Source organism: Geotrypetes seraphini, chromosome 16 (genome assembly GCF_902459505.1).
Source record: "Geotrypetes seraphini chromosome 16, aGeoSer1.1, whole genome shotgun sequence".
NCBI classification, from domain to species: Eukaryota; Metazoa; Chordata; class Amphibia; order Gymnophiona; family Dermophiidae; genus Geotrypetes; species Geotrypetes seraphini.
In genome coordinates, this window is record NC_047099.1 from 32,237,482 (window position 1) to 32,259,115 (window position 21,634).

Here is a 21,634-nt window from a genome sequence, read left to right on the forward strand (position 1 = left end):
TGCGGCTGCGCCGAAGTAAAGCCGCGAGGATTTCGTGCAGTGCTACCTAGACTTGCGGTTTGCCACCAAAACAATGCACCGGGAGTTATTTTCTTGTTTGGTTTGGTGTTTTTTTAATTATTATTATTATTATTAGCGTCTTCTACAAATGATTTTAAATTCATAAAACGATTGGAGGAGTAGGGCAGACTAGGGAGCAGTATAGGTAGCACTAGAGCATGAAATTAAGCTGCTCTGAATGTTAAGTTAAACCAACTAAATAAAAGATCGACCTTATATATGTGAATGGTGACAAAGTTACCGCTTATGTGGATTAAAAAAATAAAGTATTGTATTCTTTTTGTTTGGTTTTATTTATTAACGTCTGTTTTGTTTAATACAGACTAAGCAATCACACCACTTTGTCTATATATAATGTGTGTAATTTAAGCTCTCATTTACAAAGCTGATTGCTGCTGTTATTGTCTCCTGATACTGTGAGGAAAAGATTCTCAGAAACCCGCTCGGAATCCAACCAAAGGTAAACTTAAGGTTCCTTTTACTAAGGTGCGCGAGCCATTTTATCGCACGCTAAACACTAATGCGTGCAAACACGCCTATTATATCTTATGGTTAGGTTGGTGCACATTAGTGTTTAGCGTGCGCTAAAACAGCTAGCACGCATTAGTAAAAGGACCCCTTAGTCTGAGACTTATTGGTTCCAGCTTTCTATCATTGATTCTAAAAAAAACCTCCCAGACGTTTTATGATACTATATCAATGCTGTGAAATTACACCCATTAAAAATGGTATAAAAGTTCCACCAGGGAAGATCTAGTGGAATGCAGACAATGCTCCCTTCTTTCTAGGCAAGCAGGAGCCTTTTCTCTATTTACTGTACTATTGGCTTTGAAACTATTGTGCTTCTGTGCAACTTGTTACAGTCAGTTGAAGCAGATTCAACAGCTGGAGGAGATATATAAAAGTTCTAGATCTTTTTGTACACTGCAGTCTGGGACATGCTTAGGAAACACCAGAACCCCCCCCCCCTCTAACAACTAACCCCACCACACACTAACAACTTCTTTTTCGTATAGGACCTACCTGACAAAACCAAACACACCTTGCAAAATTGGGAAAACTTTGGTTTTTCACATCTGTTCAGCAGTACAGGAAAACAAAACCAAGGTACTGAGCTCTAATTATTCTGTCCCAACACAATGCACTGACATTGCCCACTTGCACAAGTGACTATCTGTTTCAACTTCTGCTGTAATTGTGGGTGGTAAATTATCAGCAAGACAATGTCACATGTCTTCTAAACCTCCCTCTTCAGTGTGAGCTACAGCGTAGAGAATGACATGGGGAAAATATATGTCCCCGTCACCGCCCCCATGACCACCGACCCCCGTCCCCGTGACCACTGTCCCCGCAGCATCCATACAAGCCTCAGTACTGCAATATTTTGCTTATTCCTTCCTTATAAATCAAAGTTCTGGCTGCTGAACTAGAGAAAGAGATGTTCAGCTGGCAGGGCTTTGTTTATAATTTTTTATCAACACAACTAATATATTACTTTATCCTAAAGCAAAAAAATAAAATATAAATTTTTTTCTACCTTTGTTGTCTGATTTCTGCTTTCCTCATCTTCTCATTCATTTCCTTCCATCCACTGTCTGCCTTCTCTGTCTCTTCCATATGCTCTGTTATTGTGCCTCTTCCTTCCATCTCTCCCTCCACCCCCAATTGGTCTGGCACTGATCTTCTTCCCTCCACTCCCCCCATAATCTGGAATCTCTTTCTTCCCCAGTTCCCTTCAGCGTCTGATCTCCGCCCCACATTCCCCAGTTCCCTTTAACGTCTGATCTTCTCTACCCCACCTTTCCTCCCTTTCTCCCTCACCTTCACGGCAGGCAATTTCTAAATGTGCTTCCTACCAGCAGTCGGAGCATTGAAATCACATGTGGCTGCAGGAAAGGACATCTCTAATGCAACTTCTGGACATGATTAGGCAGCGATCCATAAGGCGGGAGCGTGATCCCTCCCTTAACTGCTGAGACAAGGCTATTCACCGCTCCACGAGGCGGCAAATGGCTTTGTCCCCATAGTCACGATGAACACTGTTTCTCCCCCCCCCTCGTTTTGGCGGGTTACCCGTGGGTAACAGCCACCGTGGCATTCTCTACTACAGTGTACTGTCAGTAGCTTAATTCAATGAACTAAGCAGTCCTGAGCAAGAAGTCAAACAATCAACTCCCCCCCACCAAAGTTATAGAATTATTACCACCCAGAAAATTCAGTCCTCAAACATACTGTACATTAGAATCAAAAACTTAGAACACACAACAGATTGGTAAGAAGTTATATGGATCTTTGCAACACTTTACTGTAGTTTAGCCTCCCATTGACTCAGGTCCTAGTGACTTGATGAGTTAAAGATCCAAAAAAAAGTCGGTCAACTGTACATTCCTTTAAAAAAGGGAAACATATGGCAAGATAAAAAAAATTTGTTAAATAAAAAGGTTATAGTCCGAAAGCACTCACTTTTCAGTTCTCTGGACAACAGTTTCATTTTATTGGAGAATAAGAACATTCTTCTCATTAAACAATTCAACTACTGTAGAACTTGATTGGTTCAGATTTTATTTCATTCAAGGCTCTCTCATTCATTTTTCTCTTTCTATATCATGATTCCAAGTGTCTCCCTCTTTAGGTCTCAGATCCAATGGTATTAGCCCTTCACCAAAAGCACTCCCCTCTTCCCTTTCAGAAATCAGTCCTCTTAAATTAGGGGCCTCCCAAACCTGCACGGGTATCTTTGAGCCAGTCAGATTTTTTAGGATATCCATAATTATGCATTAGATAAATTAGCATGCATTGTAAACCCAGCATAGATTGCAGATATCCTCAACCACACCGTTTGGATGTGTCCTAAAACCTGGGTTGAACCATGGCTCAAATCTCACATCTCCCAGTGATATTCCTTAGGAGCTTGGGGAAGTAACTTGATCTCCTCCTCCCAAACTCACTTAAAAATCAAATTCTTTGGGGAAGAAACTTGTACCTAAAAAGAAAATGTGCCAACTACTTTGAGCTAAAATTGAAAGGCAGTCAAGAAATATAAAATATTCAAAACCTGTACACCCTTTCCTATAAAGAACCCTCTGAAACACTATTTGGAAAATGAGTGGTAAACTTTGATGTGGATAGCTGAATTGTTTCTTGTTCTACTTGCTGGCTCTTCATCATCCACTTCTGGTTCAAGGTCATCCACCAGCTCCACAGTGGATGTGTTGGCAGCTATCTGGAGGGTGCCAAAACTATTGGCCTGCAATTGAAGAGCAACATTGATAGCTCGGTTGATAGCTAGCCCAAGTCCATGAATGCAAATCTCATTGAAGCCTCCACCTTCCAACAACTTTCGGCAGCGGGCCAGCTGAGCTTTAAAGTCTGTCTTCATGTTAATATAAACGTCATTGTTCCGCTTTGGAAGCTTGCGGGGTAAGCGCCGGCGTAAGGTGTGTTCTGCCCGGTCCATCTCCACATCCAAACCCAAAACTCCCTTTGGTTCCAGATGTGTAGCAGGTCTGTTTTCAGCCATGACTTTCAGGCCACTAACCTTAAAATTAAAGGAAGAACACACAATCAGTGTTTGTTTGTTTTTACCAGAAGCTTCCTCCTGCTCCTTTAAATCACCTGCAATGCTTGTTTTGGGCAGGTTCCTCAAATTTTAATTAATAAGGTTCAATTTCAGTTGGAATTCAGAGTAAGATCCCACACCGTAAGTCTGTCACTGTCCAAATATTTTTTTCACAATTTTCTATCTCCTCCCCATCAATGTAACCAGGGCCTCCTAAAGCAGCAGCGGTGACTGGCCAACAGAGGCAGCACTATGAACAGGCTGCCTATGGCTTGCTACGCCAGGGCTTCCCTCTGCCATGCCATCAGTGATGCGGCAGAGGGAAGGCCCCGGTGGGGCAGGCTGGAAGCAGCCTATTCAGAGCACTTCCTCTGTCGGCCAGCCACCACCGCTGCTGCTTTAGGAGCAGTCAGGACTCATGGGAAAGAGAGGGGTTGGTGTTTGTCATTGAATCGGTGAGTCCCTTTTTTTTTTTTTTTTTTTTGAGAATGAATCGATTCACTGAAGTGAATTGGTGAATCAATTCGAATCAACGAATTGGGCAGCACTAGTCATAATTCACATTACACTGGTGGCATTCCTTGCAAGTTTGGGCAGTCACAAACCCCTTTATGGTCCAGGTAGAAATATACTAATTTCCAGAGACAGGGTATTTGCATTTAATTCACCTAGCACTACTACTGGAAAGCAAAACCAAGGTTAAAAAAATAATAATAATACTGTGCTAAAAAGCTTATCTGCATTTATATTTTCTTAATTGATTTGTAGGAAAGCTTTAAACGTATCAATTTATAAAAGTTATGATGTTATAGATATTTAAACTGCTATCACAAGAACACTATCAGTGACAATTAAACAAAAAATTCAAAAATGTCACTCATCAGTAGTGGGCTACCTTTCCAAGATCTAACATTAAGATCCAAATCAGGTGGCGAAAAATCCTCAAAAACTATTATCACGTAGCAATCTTTGATGATTTGCAGCTGGCGTTCTTATTGTCACTGGCAAAAAACTCATACCTGCAGCACAGTATTGTTCTCTGGCGCCAGAGCTAAGGGCTCCTTTTATGAAGCCACATTAGCGGCTTTAGCGCATGAAAGTTTTCATCACACGCTAACCCCCGCGCTAACTGGAAAACTACTACCTGCTCAAGAGGAGGCGGTAGCGGCTAGCGCAGCCGGCGGTTTAGCGCACGCTATTATACGCGTTAAACCACTAACGCGCCTTCGTAAAAGGAGCCCTAAGTGTTATTTTGCTTCTGTTTTTTCAGCCTTTTTTGTATTTTGAATCTTTATAACTTAAAGCTATTTATAAAAATGATTACTGTGCACAGTAGCAGATTTTTCCCTCTTTAGATCTTTTAACATTGTGCTGCAGGTGTGAGATTTTTGCCAATGACAATAAGAACGCCAACTGCAAATCATCAAAGATTGCTGCGTGATAATAGTTTTTGAGGTTTTTTTTCTCCACCTGATTTGGATCTTAGGGCTCCTTTTACTAAGCTGCGTTAGGGCTTTAATGCGTGGAATAGCGCGCGCTACAATACTGTGTGCACTAGACAATAATCTGCTGTGTGCGCTAAAAACGCTAGCGCACCTTAGTAAACAGAGCCCTTAATGTTAGATCCTGGAGAGGTAGCCCACTGCTGGCGAGTGATGTTTTTGAATGTTTTTATTTAACCTGCTATACCATCGTTTCTTTGTTTATCCCTCCCCCTTATCCAGGGCAATAACTTTACATACAAAATAATGCATTCCTTTTAACATACACATCACATCAACACAGACATCACTATAAAACAAATAACACACTTACATACGGCATCTAAAATTACAAACAACATACAAACGTCACATGGAATACATCCGTGACCAGCACTCTGCACTCAACAGCAGGGTATTCGTTGGGGGCCCCTAGGCACCCAAGTACACTGGGCCCCCCCTGTCCCGCCCCACCCCACCATGCGCCCAGGTGTAAACAGGAAGCTGCGTCAGATGGAAGTTTTGGGCAAGCAGCACCGCTTTGCACAATTACAGTTCCCGTTGCCTTTCTTACCCGTGTTGCTTGCTTGTTTTACTTTTTGTCGATGGGGGGGGGGGGCCGCGTTGCTTACTTGGCCTATTGGTTAATCCTGCCCTGCTCAACAGTCCCCACTTCTCTATGTTTGTTGGTAGAGAATGACACAGTGACAAAATTCATCACCGTTCCCGTCCCCACGGATAACCGCGGGAAATAATCCCATGTCATTTTCTAGTGTCTATTTCAACCTTGGTCCTTCTACACCAGCATTCTTCAAAGCAAAGCTTGCGGGTCAGTGGTTGTGCCCAATTACACTCTGATTCTTCCCTCTCTCCTTAAAGAATGACATGAAGCTGGTTTCCCGCGGTTATCCGCGGGGACGGTGATGAATTTTGTCACCGTGTCATTCTTGGTCCCAAGCAACCTGGCAGGCTAAAATCTTCAAATTTAGCACACAACTGTCGCAAGCATTCGGCTGCTCTCACGCGACCGGGGACGGTCTCTCCCGCTCTTCTCGGTCTAGTAGCTCTCCACCCTCTACCGCCAACTTATTTCCCTCTCAAGCGTCCCGCCGTGCCGGGAAAAGAAAAGCTATGCGATGTCAAAGAACAAGTTGAGAGGAGTAAAGCTGAACGGCCACCTACCTACTGCTTCCTCCGCCCTTCACTAAACCGAATCGACGCAGAAAGGTTCTAACCGACACCTGCACGGGCCAGCAGCATCCGAGGTCACCTGATGGAAGGGCGCATGCGCGCGGAGACCCTCCGTACCCGCGCGCCAGTGGACGAGGTGATGACGTCAGATGACGTCGTTTCCTGTATCTTTGCCATATCAACCCGGAAGAGAGCATTTGCGGCTGTGCCGAAGTAAAGAGGCGGGGACTTGTTGCACAGTGCTAGTTAAACTTTTGGTTTGCCACCAAAGCTGGTGTTAGTGCATCGGGAGTTATTTTTTTATTATTATTATTTTTGCCGGTTCTACAAATAATTTTAAATTCATAAAACGATCGCATAGACATGAAGGAGCAGTTAAGGGCAGACTAGAGGCTAGTATAGGTATCAGTAGAGCATGACATTAAGCTGCTCTGAATGTAAGATGTGTGTTGGAGTCCTAGCAATTTGAATTACAGATCTAAAAAGAAATCGGTTTTGTGCTAGTCTGGTAAGGTCCTCCAGCATCATCTCCATGGTTGTTTTCAACTTGTCCAGCCATCTGATTATATGTCAACAAATTTTTATTGATGAGTATTCCAGTAACACAGTTAAGGGTTCATTAACAATATCACTTCATCAGCCTTGTTGCTATTACTTCACCCACATATCTCGTCCTACCCCACATCCCATCCTTAAGACATAATAAAGGAATATTCTGTAAACTTCTGCCAAGCTCTGCAAAATACATTTCTTTCCTACAATACATGCTTTTTGAATAAGTAGGCAACTACCCATTAACCGTGTTCCGTCTAAACTAAATTTCCCAAATAATATACCTACTGATGTGGGTAATAATGCCCTATGCAACAGACTCCCCAAATAATAAAAAAAAATGTGACTCCAAAAGCAGTGTATATATGTGTATGACCACATAGCATGAGATAGTGTATTAGGCTGAATGAGGGGGTACTGAAAAGTTCTCAGTCCAGCCAAGAGAGGAATGACATGGAGCCACGAAACTTACAACTTATTCCACATATTCACCCCTAAGTTCAACACACTTGGCACATCGTATCTGAAGTTTCTGTAACCCTTCCAAAAATGCTTTGTCTGGTCACTGAAATACTACTCCGCTGCTGCAATCACCTCTGAATCACTTGAAAATTGCCGCCCTTTCAAACTCTTTTTAAGGTTTGGAAACAGAAAATAGATAGAACAAGATCTGGTGAGTAGGGTGGATAGTCTATGCACTGAAATCCCAGTTACATCAAAACATCCATCATTTTTGCCAGCCTTGTGAGCCAGGTGCATTGTCTTGCAAAACGAGAACTTTCCATATCTTCCCTCTCCTTTTTTCTTTTAATACCATGCCATACATTTGTTTCTTTTCTACAAGTTTCGACAAGGATTCAATGCAGTTTACAACAAGATTTCTAATCAGTGGTAATGAACAATGAATTACATGTTTGAAGAAGTAGAAATGTCTTTGCATTTTGAATTATTAATTTGAAGAGGTGAGTCTTTAGCATTCTCCTAAAGTTGTAATATGTGTCCGGTTGATGCAGGTGTTGTGGGAGGCCATTCCAAATTTTGGGGCCTTGGAATATGAACGTGGATTCATATAACTTCTTTTGGTGTATAGGCAAAGGTGAAGGGAAAGCTAGCTTAAAGCGTTGCACTGATCTTGAGTTGAAAAAAGAGTTTGTATAGTCCTATGGAATTCTCCTTATAAATGGCTTTGACCATGCATGCAATTTTATTTTGAATTCTCTTTCTTATGGGAAGCCAGTGTAATTCCCTTAAAAGCGACTTTGTCAGATTAGTCTGGCAGCCGTATTTTGGAGTAGCTGTAATCTCCCACATTCTTTTTCAGTAAGACCGCAATACAAGGAATTGCAATAATCCAAGTAAGGGAGCAGGATCGCTTGCACTACTGTCTTGAAACTAGCCTGACTCAGAACAGATCTAATTGCTTTTAATTGTCTTAGTCTGAAGAAACGTTTTCTAACCAAGGAATTAATCTGGTCAGCAAAGGTAAGGCCTGAATCTATAATTACACTCAACACCTTTGATGTTCTCCAGTTTTCTCCAGTTACCAACACTAATTCTGTATAAGGCAAGGAATTATAGTTTCCAAACCAGAGGACCTTGGTCTTCAGTTTGAGAAAGTTTATTTTTGTCCATACACAGATCTTCAACAACCCTTCCTATAAATTGGGTGGTGGCCTCAAGGTGTCCTTAATTGGACACAACAGGAAAATATCATCTTCACATGAGAATATGTGGATTTGTGGAAGTGATCATTTCCTTCCTAATGCTCTGAGGTATATATTAAACAGGGATGGAGACAACGGTGGGCCTTGCAGAATGCCACAAAAAGGCTTTCCAGGCTTGAGATTTATCATTGCCTTCTTTACTTCATATATGTTCTGTTGGTCGGAAACTCCGCAAAGCATTTCATTACCATACTCTGTGTGGTGTAGTGGTTAGAGCTACAGCCTCAGCACTCTGAGGTTGTGGGTTCAAATCTGGGGCAGTAGAGGATTAAGTGACTTGCCCAGGGTCACATGTCACTTAATCCTCTACTGTCCCAGGTACATTAGATAGATTGTGAGCCTACTGGGACAGATAGGGAAAATGCCTGAAGTACTTGTATGTAAACCACTTTGAGTGTGGTTGTAAAACTACAAAAAGGCAGTATATAAGTCCCAATCCCTTTAATCTAAAAAAGTAAAGGAGAGTGGTCCACCTCATCAAATGCAGCCGAGATGTTAAACTGTAGAAGTACAGATTGTGTACCCCTGCTTAGGTAAGATTTGGCCTTTGATATCAGTTCTAGCAGTAATGATTCTGTACTATGCATGGATCTGAACCCATGTTTCGAGTTATGCATCGACCTTGTTTAAGAAATCAGATAGCTGGAAGCTGATACAAAACTAGCAGTTTTGCAGTCCTCTTTTAATCGGCACAGCAAGTTACAATAGTATTCTACATTAACTATTTGGTCCCCTTGGAAGATAGTCAGTAATTACAACACCTTCCTGATCCCAAAACTCTGTGGCCTTGACCTTTCCTGCTGACTTTTGGGTCTTGAATTTCCTTGGCCTTGGAGAACCTGAGTGCCGTCATTGCATGAATTGTTGTTTTGTCTCAGGATCATAGTGGTGTAACCATGTTTCATCAACAATACTTTTCAAAAAATTTATCCAGATATCTTAACCCAACCTTTCCCCCTCCTCCTAGATAAATTCTCCCCCAAAACCTCCACTTAAATAATCTCTTCCTCCCCAAAACACCAACCAAGTATTCAGATCCCTGAAATGTAACGTAATCTTATTTGTACTCTAACTGTAATCTATTTGTTATATCACACAGTAACGTACAGTCAATTTAATATCCAATTTGCAAGTTCTTCCGGAATTAATCCAGGGACCTCTCCTCCCTTGTAACCAACCCCCCCCCCCAAAAAAAAAAAAAAACTGTTGTAACTTCACTGGAAATGTCCAGTTAGCTCTTTTGTAATCCGCCTTGAACTGCAAGGTATAGGTGGAATAGAAGTCCCTAATGTAATGTAATCATTAGAATTTAAGGCTGGAGATTTAGGAAAGTTCAGTAGCCGAATATTGAGCCACCTATTAAAATTCTCAAACTGTTCCATTTTCCAGTGCACCTAGATCTTATCTTTAATCAAAGTAGATGTAATTTCTTTTAAACCATTTATATCAAGTTTCAAGTTTAATAAATTTTGATTTTTACCCAATATCCAACATTTCAATGCGTATTACAAATTTCTAATATATAGAAAAAAGGCAGGGATGACACAAATAAGATAAGATAATACATGCTAATCATTTTTGTTCTATTACAAATTAATACAAACTGGAACAATTGGATAATGGGTAGAATTACAATTTATAGAAAAAAAGAAACATTTAAGGTTTGCACACAAGGAAGGGGTCATTTAAGAAAGAATATAATAAAAATTGATTAAAAATGCTTTAATTATTTTTAAAATCTTTCAGAATATGAAGATAATGTTTGGATTGGTTAATCAGTTTAAATATTAATGGCCTTTTAAAGGAAAAGAAAAATAAGAAGAGTAAGATTAGAAAAACGCTTATAATTTCAAATTGACGACCTATTCGTTTAATTCTTTGGGGACTAGGTGTTATGTTTATTAGAATGTTCTGTCTATATATTAAATGCATCTTTATAAAGGAAACTCTTTAAGCCACGTTTAAATTTGTCTAATGATGATTCATTACGTAAATAGATTGGCAAATTATTCCACTGTTGAGGGGCTAGTACTGAAAAAATGGTTGCTCTTCTGGTCCCAATTATTTTCAAAGAAGGGATAGTTAATAAATTTTGTTGCGTCGATCTTAGTGTCTTAAGTGAGGAGTAAGGTATTAGTAGTCGATCCAAGAATAACGGCTCATGTAGTATTTGCTCTGTGGAGTCTTATTTAATCTTCTCAATATTAGACAAATTATCAACTTTCTTTGAAAGGTTAAGTATCTCTTGTGTGGATTTTGTCAGCGTTCCGTCAAGCCTTTGTAAGACCTGCCAAATAGACTCTAGAGTCACCACCGGGGGAGTTGGAAGCAGCGAAATACCCGCTATTGAGCCCAGGGCAGCAATTTTCACCCCTGGGATCACCACCGGGGCAACCAGTGTTGATGGACACGGTGGTGGACTGGAATCTGTCGGGGATAGCAATGTTTCATGTCCCAAGAAACTGGACACTCCATCATCCACGTTCACAGCAGGGCCCCCTTCTCTTGGTAAGTTGGTTGTTAATTGGTTCAAGTACCACTCCAAAATTTGTTGCTGAACCGGTGTCGAGCTTCTGAGTTGGAAGGGATTCAATTTCAGAACACCTTTTCTTTTAGTATGAAACATTGCAGGAACAGATCATGGTCAAATGGCACACAATCTAGAAAAAAACTCCAGTAGAATTAGCAGTTCCGTGGGGCAGATAAGAGGCACCAATCTAACATGCAGCCATCTTGGATTGCCCCCTCTGACGGTGAATTTCCACAGGTTTCACTCTGCCCAAAGAAATCACACTACATGTTCTTCTTCGATGGTGCAATCTTGCAATGCAGCATCTATATTTCTGACCTTGTAGCTGCCACATTATTATAGGCCGAGCTCTGCACTTTGGACAACTATACAAATGGCAATGTACGAGTACATATGTTGCATTTTGCTAGCTCTGTTTTGGTTATCACGTAATTTAATAATTGCCTTTTATTTTGAATCACCCTCGTATTAGGAGAGCATTGTCATTGTGAACCACTTTGATCTGTGCACCAATAGAGGCAGTAAGTCAAGTCTGAATAAACACAAACTCCCACTCTGGAAAAGGGCCAAAAAGGGGTGTCTCCTTAAAACTTGATCCCCCTTAGGTATTTTGCACCAATAGAGCTCATTCCTACCTTTTTTTTTTTAAACACCTGACATCTGTAGAGCCCTGAAAACTCCTTTTAACCTCTATTAGAGAGCTGAAAACTTCAGATCTCACCAGCAGCTTCCACCACCATACCAAAGGGCCAACCCTTACCTTCTTGCGTTCTTTAATTTCAGTCACCCTTAATTATGTTGTTCAAGAGTGATATTCCAATTTGACACTCTTGCAATGGGTAGTATTTTGTGTTAATAAGAGAGAACACAAGGATAGCCCCAAGATAATAAATTTGTATTGCCCAGTTTAATGCCTTGCCTCTTTTGTGCATCAGAGCTATCTTGCCATGCTGCTGGCACACACATGTCTGGATATTCTGGTGAAGCCTCTGTAGTAGGGGAGGACTTCTGGGAAACAGGCTCTAAGGAGAGGATTCAAGGATATGTGATGCTTGTTGCGTGAAGGATGTCTTTGCCTCCTTACATTCTTGGGTTACATTGTCATGACATGGCCTTCTCCTTGTGAAAGTGCCTTTAACAGAGTGATTCACTGCATCCTTTAGCTACAAGAGATACAATACGAAAAAAAAACTTTTAAGTGGTGGGTTAACAGTAAGCTACTGAACATTAAGGGGTTCTTACCTATTCAGAAAACCTTCCCCCCCTATATTAGACATACACAAAAACTCCCATTAGATACATGTAATAAATAAAATAAAGTACCTCCTTTAGGCTAACCACTCCAACCAGTCTTCCTATGGATGTAACATAAGCTATTCTCAGTCCCAGCAAGTTGAAAAGGTCATAGCACTAAATAAAGACAGGAAAATCAGTGACAAGATCAGCCAGAGACTGTGACAATATCTGAAAATGCAAAATGTAGTTTGCAGGGGCTTAAAATGCCAGGGAGGCACCAGCAAAATGTAAAGAGTGAAAGGGTTGAAACTGTCAGGCAAACCTTCTAGTAAAATGCACAGAGTGTGGGAGCTGACAATGTCAAAGGAGATTCCAACAAAATTGTATAATGCTGTGTTGGTTAAATAAAGTTTTGCCCAGGATTCTAACCAGGTCTTTGATGAGACCTTTGTTACCCGGACAGCTATAGTGGTCTATCCTATCCCTGGGAAAAGATCTAGCCTAACAGGCAGACAGAAGTAGCTATGAGTATTAGATGTGTTTCTGTAACAGGAGAAGGAGAAATAAAGCTCTCTGCTTGGAATCAAAGGAGTCAGCTGCCTGTGTGTGAAATCTCTGTAATGTACTCTAAACACAGTGACATGAGAAGTACAGGGCTGAACTTACAGATGTTGGAGGTCATAGGGCAGCGGTCTCAAACACACAGCCCACGGGCCGCATGTGGCTCTCCAGATTTTATTTGCGGCCCGCGGTCTGGACTGGATCATTATCTTCCTTTTGGAGCAGCAGCGTGTCTGGCCGGCTCGTTCCGTTCAAAGCTGCGGGTTGGCGGCTCCTTGCGCTATCCACGGAAGAGCCGGCCAGACACGCTGCTGCTCCAGTGGCGTATCAAGTGGGGGGCAGTCCACTGTTCTCCCTAGAGTGTGGCTCGTCTAGAGCAGTGGTGCCCAACCTGCTTCCCTTCCCTTCTCAGGCCGGCACCATGTTATTTGATCTCCCTGCTTCTCTTCGGGGCCGACCAACTCTTGCCGCCCGACGTCAATTCTGACGTCGAGAGGACATTCTGGCTAGCCAATCGCTGCCTGGCTACCCGGAACGTCCTTTCCGACGTTAGAATTGACGTCGGGCGGCGAGAGTTGGTTGGCCCCGTGGAGAAGAGAAAGAGGGAGATCTCGGCCTGTTCCCGATGGCGGCAGCAGCAGCAGCCTATTCCCTGGCAGCGGTGGCGTGGGGGAGGGCAGGAAGGAAGAAAGAAAGAAAGAAAGAAGGGGGTGACAGGGAGCCAGAAACAAAGCAAAAAATGGGACACGGAATCAAAGAAAGACAGACATGGAGAAAGAAAGAAAAAGTTGGGGGAGGGAATGAGGTCTGGAGGAGAGGAAGCATACAGGAGGCTGAAAGAAGAGAAGAAATATTGGATGCATAGTCAGAGACTGATGAAATTACCAAACAAAGGTAGGAAAATTATTTTATTTTCAATTTAGTGATTGAAATGTGCCAGTTTTGAGAAAGAAAAGATATTAAACTTTAAATGTGAGGGCTGCAGAAAAAATAGAGCACTTGGAGGGCTGCAGAAAAAATAGTTAATGTCTTATTAAAGAAATGACAATTTTGCATGAGGTAAAACTCTTTATAGTTTATATATCTTTCCTTTTAACTGTTAAAGGAAAGTTTTATAAACTATAAAGAGTTTAACCTCATGCAAAATTGTCATTTCTTTAATAAGACATCAACTATTTTTTCTGCGGCCCTCCAAGTACCTACAAATCCAAAATGTGGCCCCGCAAAGGGTTTGAGTTTGAGACCACTGTCCTAGAGAAACTATGTGCAGAAAAAATTTTCTCACCTCATACAACGTTTCCTTCTCCATCAGCCTATAGGGTGCAGGGTCAATGATTAAATTCTCCATGCGGACAATCTCCTGTAACTGCTGGCACTCCCATTCTTCTACCTGAAGTAGAGGAGCAAGTGAGAACATTAATGACTGAGGCCCACATGCACAAAACTCATTGTGCAATTAACAATTGTCAACAAACCAGTTTTAACAAGTTAAATGATGAATTATTGCATCTATCAATGCACAGAACAGCAAATTGCAGTCTTTTCTGTGCTTTGTAGCAGCCTCCGATAATTGTATGTACTGTATATACATTACAACAAGCTTATCGATATTAAAATGAGCACTCCTATTGATGCAACACAACAAAAGAAAAAAAAGACCCAATAATCCACAGTAGAATCAATCCAACGATAAAAACAAAAAAGATTGTGGATATAGATGTTCTGGAAATAATTTATTATACATTCTTTCACAATAAAGCCATAAAAATACAAATATAATAGTCGACGGTCTGTTTTGGCGAACACGCCTTCCTCAGGGGTCCAGTTGATGTCCACATGATGCAGAAAATGAGGTTCTATTTTTCAACACTCTGAAATCTCCGACAGGTCTGGAGGTGCCAATAGCATTAAAAAAAAGTGCTGAACAGCAGCTTTTTTTAAATGGGCATAGATATTGTGCGTGTCATGCACAATATCTGTCCCCATTAAAACATTTTTTAAAAAGGTCATGTCGGGATCTCCCCCATGATGGCCTGCATCCCCTGAACTTAAAAAAAAAAAAAAATCAGCAGAAGGGAAGCCCACCCCTTCCTTCCTTGGCCATCTGGATCCCACACCCCTGACATTACCACCTTTAAAAAGCATCAGAAGGGTTGCTCACTCCCTCCTGCCGCTGGGGCCCCCGCAAACCCCCCCAACCCCATACCTTTTTAGATGACAATCGGCAGGATGGCTGTTCACTCCCTCCTGCCAGCAGGCTGCCTCTTCAAAATGGCAGACCTTCCCCTTCCCAGTGTATCCTGCTTTTACCTCTCCCAAGGAAAAAAAACAAACTAAAGTTTATGAGAATCATGTAACTTTTATTTTTTTAATTAGCCAATGTAGAACACACACCACAAGCAGCACTTTTAACAGTGCTGGCACTGTACTGGACCAGTCGCTGATTTTTGTCGACAAAAGCTGACACCACTCTTAGAAAATGGCTCGGCGATTTTCAATAATCCATTGGAGTGCTCATTTCAATGTTGAACAACCCATTTGAATGTCATTGTTGAAGAATGTTGGGTCGCTGCAATAACCTCTTGTTGAGAGGGGGCCTTGATAAGCCAATCGTTCAGGTATGGAAAAACCACCACCACCAGACATTTCGTGAAGACTCTGGGGGATGAGGCGAGTCCGAAAGGAAGAACTCTATATTGTAGATGAAGATTCCCCACCCTGAATCGAAGATATTTGCGAGAGGCTGGATGAATCAGGATATGAGTATAAGCCTCTTTGAGATCTAGAGAGCATAGCCAATCTCCCTGATCCATCAGGGAATATAAGGTTGGTAAAGATAGCATCCGAAACTTCTCTTTGACTAGAAATTTGTTGAGGGCTCTGAGGTCCAGAATGGGTCACAAATCCGCAGTCTTCTTTGGGACTAGAAAATAACAGGAATAAAAGCCCATGTCCCGTTGGTTTAGAGGGACCTCCTCGACAGCTCGAAGGTGAAGAAGAGCTTGAGCTTTCTGAAGAAGAAGGGGAAGTTGCGACGAATTGGAAAGACACTCTCTTGGGGGGCGATCTGGAGGCACCTGAAGAAAGTGAAGTGAGTATCCCTCTCGAAGAATGTTGAGAACCCAGAGATCTGAGGTGATCATCTCCCACTGGTGATAAAATGGTGAGTGTTTGCGCTTCAAAACCCTTGATGGTGAAATTCCCGGGGTTCGAGGAACAGATTAGGTCAAGGCAGGAGGAGAAGGCTCCCTCGGAGGCGGTCTCGAGGAGAAGCAGCCGGTGTAATAGCTTTGCGAGATTTATGTTTAGATTTGGAAAGAAGTCTCAGTAGCCTTGGATAGACGAGGCATAGAAGTCTCAGTATCCAAAGAAGGCGAAGGTTTCTGTTGAAGAGATGTCTCCTGAAAAAGCTTGGAAGCGAGATGCATCGAATGCCTCGAGCAGTGCTTCAGTCAAGGTGGATGAGACTGTGTCCGAGGAGTAGGTGAAGAATCACTGGACTAGAACCGGCGAGACTTCTGAGGCTTGCCTCTAGGTGCTTCCACCGTGGTCTCAGACTGCCGCTCAGGCTGGTTCACAGGAAGCTGGGTCGAGGACGTGAGGAGTTGAGCCATTACTAAGGAAATCTGCGTGGTCAGAATTGCTTTTAATATGTCCTCGAACATAGGCACCGAGACAAAAGGATCAGGTCTCGAAGGTGCAGCAGTGCGCTCCAAGGAGGGCGACCTCGAGTATTCCCGATGCTTGGAGGCACGCTTAGCTGGAGGTCTAGTCGAGGCAGGTAGGCCGGTAGATATGGCCTGAGACTCTGGAGGCTTCTTAGAAGTAGTACCTGAAGGAGAGGCAGGAGACTTACCCGTCAAGGTCTTCAGAGGAGGTGCCGCCGAGGCCTTCGAGGTCGAAGGAGTCGAGGTCGAGGCCTTGGTGGAGTCAGAAACTGGAGTCGAGGTCGAGGACTTAGAGGTCGAGGCTGTCCCCGAAGCTGAGGTCGAGACCTTGTCAGCCTGCTGGTCCATCGTGCCAAACAGTTGAAGAAGCTTGGCACGGCGCCGACGAAGGGCCCGAGGTTGGAGGGTAGCACAGCGTGAACAAGCGTCAGGACAATGTTCAGGACCCAGACAAACAATACACCGACTATGGGGATTGGTGATTGAAAGGGTCTTGTTGCACTGGCTACACTTCTTGAACCCGGTTAGAAGCCGGGACATAGAAAAAACGAAGCCTGACGTACCGAACGAGGTAAGCGGCCAAGCCTAGGCCGTAAGGCCGCTGCCGGAAAAAAAAAAGAAAAAAGAAAAGGTTTAAAAAAAAAAAAAAATACGGTAAGAGAAAGAAAAGAATAACGAAACTCGTGCACAGCGACTAATAAAATAACAAAAGCCACGGTGAGAGAAGGCAATGAAGGTTGCAGAGCTAAAGAAGAGAACTTCTTGGCTCCATGGAAAACATTGAGGTTCCTCACAGGAGACGCGCGCCCTAACTCGGGCGAGAAGGCACTCGCGCATGCGCAGTGCAGCACTCTGAAGCTCTTACAAAGATCTTCAAGCAAGTCTGCTTTCGAGGCTGTTCGCTGTGGGGCTCCGTCAGTGACGTCACCCACTGTTGAGAATATGCTGCCTGCTTGACCTGGGATAAGTATAGTTCTGTTCATTCAGATATAGCCAATGCCACCCATCCTTCACAGCTATAGTGTGTAAAGCATCCTATAATTTTTTCCTGTCCTTTATCCCATACTCATCCCCAAATTATCTAAATAGGGTGCCATCATTAAGTATGAAGTCTCCCCCCACCCCCACAAAGTAACAAGGAATCATCTTTAAATTGGAGTATTTTGGGAATAAAATCCCCCTGGTTAGTGTTAGGGGTTTATACTGTGACTAGAGTATAGAGGGCACCCTCCAGCATGAGGACCACCTTCAAGTATCTCCTCTGAGGATCCCAGAGCCAAATATAAATTTGCAAATAAAATACACCCCCCCTTGAGGATCTCCCCTGGGAGACTCAAAAAGGAACCATGAGGCCTGCAAAAACTTCTCACTAATGCGGAGCAAATGAGTCTCCTGCACAAAACAAATGGATGCGTTTAGTCGCCTCAGCTCCCTATAGAATGCTTGCCTCTTATGAGGAAAATTGATACCTTTCAAATTGTAGGAGAGAAACCCCAACACCCCCATAATATCCCTCACCCCTCACCCTACCATCTATCCCCACCCAACCCCCTCCTCCTCACATACCCATCCCTCCCACCTACACCCTTCCTTCCCCCCACCACCCAAACGTGGGATCAATCTGACCTCTCACCATTATGCAAGGAAGTGACAATCCCCTATAGGCCATTACATCTCCCTTTCCCCATAGATATATCTGAGATTTTTATACTAATATTCAGGCACCAAAGCCCCACATACACATAAGACAACATTCCACCCTCAGCTCCCCCACTCAGTCGTTCACCATCCTTCCCAACGCCCACACATGCAACTGTCCCCCCATATAACCATCCTGAACATCCTTCAATTCAATCTCAAAACTTACGTTAAAGTCATATAAAACTAACACCTTCCAACCAAGCCATCTCAGGATCCTCCTCCAGTCACTCTTGAGGTTAAGGGGTTTGCAGACAATCCCATCCAGCACTCCATCTTCTGCCAGTCTGCTAGCCATCACCATATGCTCTCAGTCACCACACCAGAGCCACTGTCCTCTGTGACCTTGATCTCCTCTCTTTGCAGAAAATCTTGGGCCTCTCTCAAAGAAGTAATCCTAGTATGGGCACTGGTTTTGGTGACCAGCAGACCAAAAGGAAAGGTCCGTCTATATTTTAACTGTACTCTAGTCAAAGCCCATGTCACTTCTTGAAAAGCCCACCTCTTTTGCAGTGTGCTCGCCACTAAATCCTGATACAGCTCCAATCTGTGGCCTTTCCAAGCTACCTCAAACAGTAGTGCTCAGGAAACCTTACACACTCCAATGGGAATTCAGATTCCACTGTACTCAGAACAAGTCAGTGGTGTTGGAATTCTTCACCATTCCCTTTACATGGAGAGTGAAAAATATTTTTTGTGGAGATACAATTTTGTTCTTTTTTTCTTTTTATCTTTTTACATCCTTGTATATTCTACATCCCAATAACTTATAATAGCTTAAAAAGCATATATATCGAAAAGGAATTAAAAGTGTATCACTTAGCTTAAGATCCTTATCGGTTCCCCTTCCCTTCCCTTTCTGGGAAGGGGAACCGATAAGGATCTTAAGCTAAGTGATACACTTTTAATTCCTTTTCGATATATATGCTTTTTAAGCTATTATAAGTTATTGGGATGTAGAATATACAAGGATGTAAAAAGATAAAAAGAAAAAAAGAACAAAATTGTATCTCCACAAAAAATATTTTTCACTCTCCATGTAAAGGGAATGGTGAAGAATTCCAACACCACTGACTTGTTCTGAGTACAGTGGAATCTGAATTCCCATTGGAGTGTGTAAGGTTTCCTGAGCACTACTGTTTGAGGTTACTATTTTCTCATATTTTGTTGTGAGTCATAAAAGTTTGGCAGAGACTTTCCAAGCTACCCCAGCCATTTCTCTAGCTCTCCTGAGCATACATTCTTTTAGGGCAAAGCTCTGTAGACATACAACAATGTCCTTCAGTCTCTCAGGAGTACAAGGGCCAAAAGCCTGGTGCACTCATTCAATCCCTAGCTCCAGGGCCTCGTTCTGAAGAATCCAGTGTAGCAATTGTCCAATCCTTTCTTGAACTCTAGTACCGTACTCTGTCCTATTACGTCCTCTGGAAGCGCATTCCAGGTGTCCACCACACCCTGGGTAAAGAAAAACTTCCTAGCATTCGTTTTGAATCTGTCTCCTTCCAACTTTTCCGAATGCTCTCTTGTTCTTTTATGTTTTGAAAGTTTGAAAAATCTGTCCCTCTCTACTCTCTCTATGCCCTTCATGATCTTGTAGGTCTCTATCATGTCTCCTCTGAGTCTCCGCTTTTCCAGGGAGAAGAGCCCCAATCTCTCCAAGGACCTAGTTTTCTTAATTAAATTTAGAGAATTGTACCGGCAAATGAGAGGAAGATCCCTCAATCAGAGAGAGAAGGTCTGATCCATGACAGGCAGTGTGGCATGCAAGCAAATGCTTATTAACTGCCGATCGCTGTTAGATTGAAAAGGAATGTTTTTCTGCTTAATGTGAGTACAAAATAATACTGTGACTATCCTGGGAATGCTGCCAGAAATAAAAAGAAGGGGACATAGCAAACTGAGTATCACCTACCATGGTATAATAACGGGAGCGCCTTTTGCTGGACCTCCGACGTCTTCCTTCCTGGAAAGATTGTGTTTGCTACTGGGCAATAGTAAGGAAGAGATTGTTATGACTGTTTAAATTCAATAAAGCAATGACAGGATTTGCATGAGCAAGCGTCCCTCTAACATGAATGTGGTGGCATGGATTGAATCTGTGCCAAAATTTTGCAATTCATTATTTACCTAAATTGTGTTCTTTTCACTCCAAATCATCAACTACTCAACTAATTAATGTGCTAGTCACTTAGAATCACTTTTCATGTTGGGAAAACACCCCTTCATAAGTCAAACTTCCACACCTTGTGTCATCTGGGGTTGGGATTTGCAAAAATAGCACTTATACCTCATATTTCTATGTAGAGAGGGTGGGAGTCTCAACCATTACACAACATTGACACAGAATGAGGATACACACGTACTGAGATCTGGAATGAGCTGCTGTCTATGCGTCTTAGCTGGGGACTAATTCTATGATGGTTGGGCTAGATGGAAAATGGGGTTAGGGTTGTAAACATGTCAATACCCTCCTATTCAGTGATTCCCAGACTCATCCTAGGGAACCTCCATTGTCAAGTTTTCAGGATATCCGGCTCACCACATATTAGCTTTCCCACGTATTCATCATTATAGGACCCCCAGGGACCCCTGAAGAAGACTTTTTGTCGAAACGCAAACCGTGTTGGGTCCTGCATCCCTAGCGGGCTAGGTCCTTTAAGGTTTTTATGTGGATCATTTTACTTTTATATGGATGATTTTATTTTATGTGGATGATATTAGTGTATCTTTGGAACTTTAACATTTTCAAATAAAGTCCATTTAGTCTTAGCATGATCAAACATAATGTCTGAGGAGAAGCAAATAAGCTGTAGAATTGATTAATGGTTGCCCTTACTGAAAAAGCAGATAGGAATACAAGAACTACGGTACATAAAATATGTCTCAGTGCATTCTTTTCTAGACACATCTGTGCTCAGCTACAAATTTTGTAAATATCTCAACTATGATACTTGTACATTTCCTTCAAAAGAAACCATGTTTAATGTAAGTCAAAACGTTGCTTTCTAGTAAACTCTCTGCTCACTACCGGTCTTTTTCCTGCCTTTACTTTACAAACAGAGCTGGTGCGAGGGTAATGGGTACCCTAGACAAACTTTACACACACACCCTCAAGTCCTTAGCCTGCAGCCTCCAAGATTTTGTTAATTAAATTCAACAGTCATGATCATCACACAATGCAGGTAAATTATGCTGATGGTTCTTTTAATTTGCAGGGCTGTCAGGATTTATTGTTTTGCTTTGATTACAACTGTTCCTTGCTGACCCCCATGAAGCTGTCTCACTAGGCAACTGCTTAGCTATGCCTAATGATTGGACCTGCCTATTTACAAAGCCACATGTATATCCTTTGGTCTCTCTTGTGGAATGGATCA

The 21,634-nt window shown here is 42.4% G+C and overlaps 2 protein-coding genes across 2 annotated transcripts in view; both read right to left on the reverse strand.

Moving 5' to 3' along the window:
* Positions 1-2,530: 2,530 nt before the first annotated feature.
* On the reverse strand, positions 2,531-6,432 carry POP7 (POP7 homolog, ribonuclease P/MRP subunit). Its single transcript, XM_033924245.1, has 2 exons — positions 6,283-6,432; positions 2,531-3,598 (listed from the first exon to the last, which is right to left on the reverse strand). Exon 2 carries the CDS (start codon positions 3,578-3,580, stop codon positions 3,152-3,154), a length of 429 nt encoding a protein of 142 aa, XP_033780136.1. The 5' UTR covers positions 3,581-3,598; positions 6,283-6,432; the 3' UTR covers positions 2,531-3,151.
* A 3,588-nt stretch (positions 6,433-10,020) lies between these two features.
* The window catches only part of LOC117349797 (chloride channel protein ClC-Kb-like), a 60,220-nt gene continuing 48,606 nt past the window's right edge, over positions 10,021-21,634 (reverse strand). Inside the window, exons 19-22 of the mRNA XM_033923392.1 lie at positions 20,173-20,241; positions 14,180-14,284; positions 12,421-12,507; positions 10,021-12,260 (exon numbers count right to left, since the gene is read on the reverse strand). Of these exons, the coding sequence (XP_033779283.1) occupies positions 12,120-12,260; positions 12,421-12,507; positions 14,180-14,284; positions 20,173-20,241 (402 nt within the window). The 3' untranslated portion in view covers positions 10,021-12,119. The remainder of the gene's footprint in view (positions 12,261-12,420; positions 12,508-14,179; positions 14,285-20,172; positions 20,242-21,634) is intronic.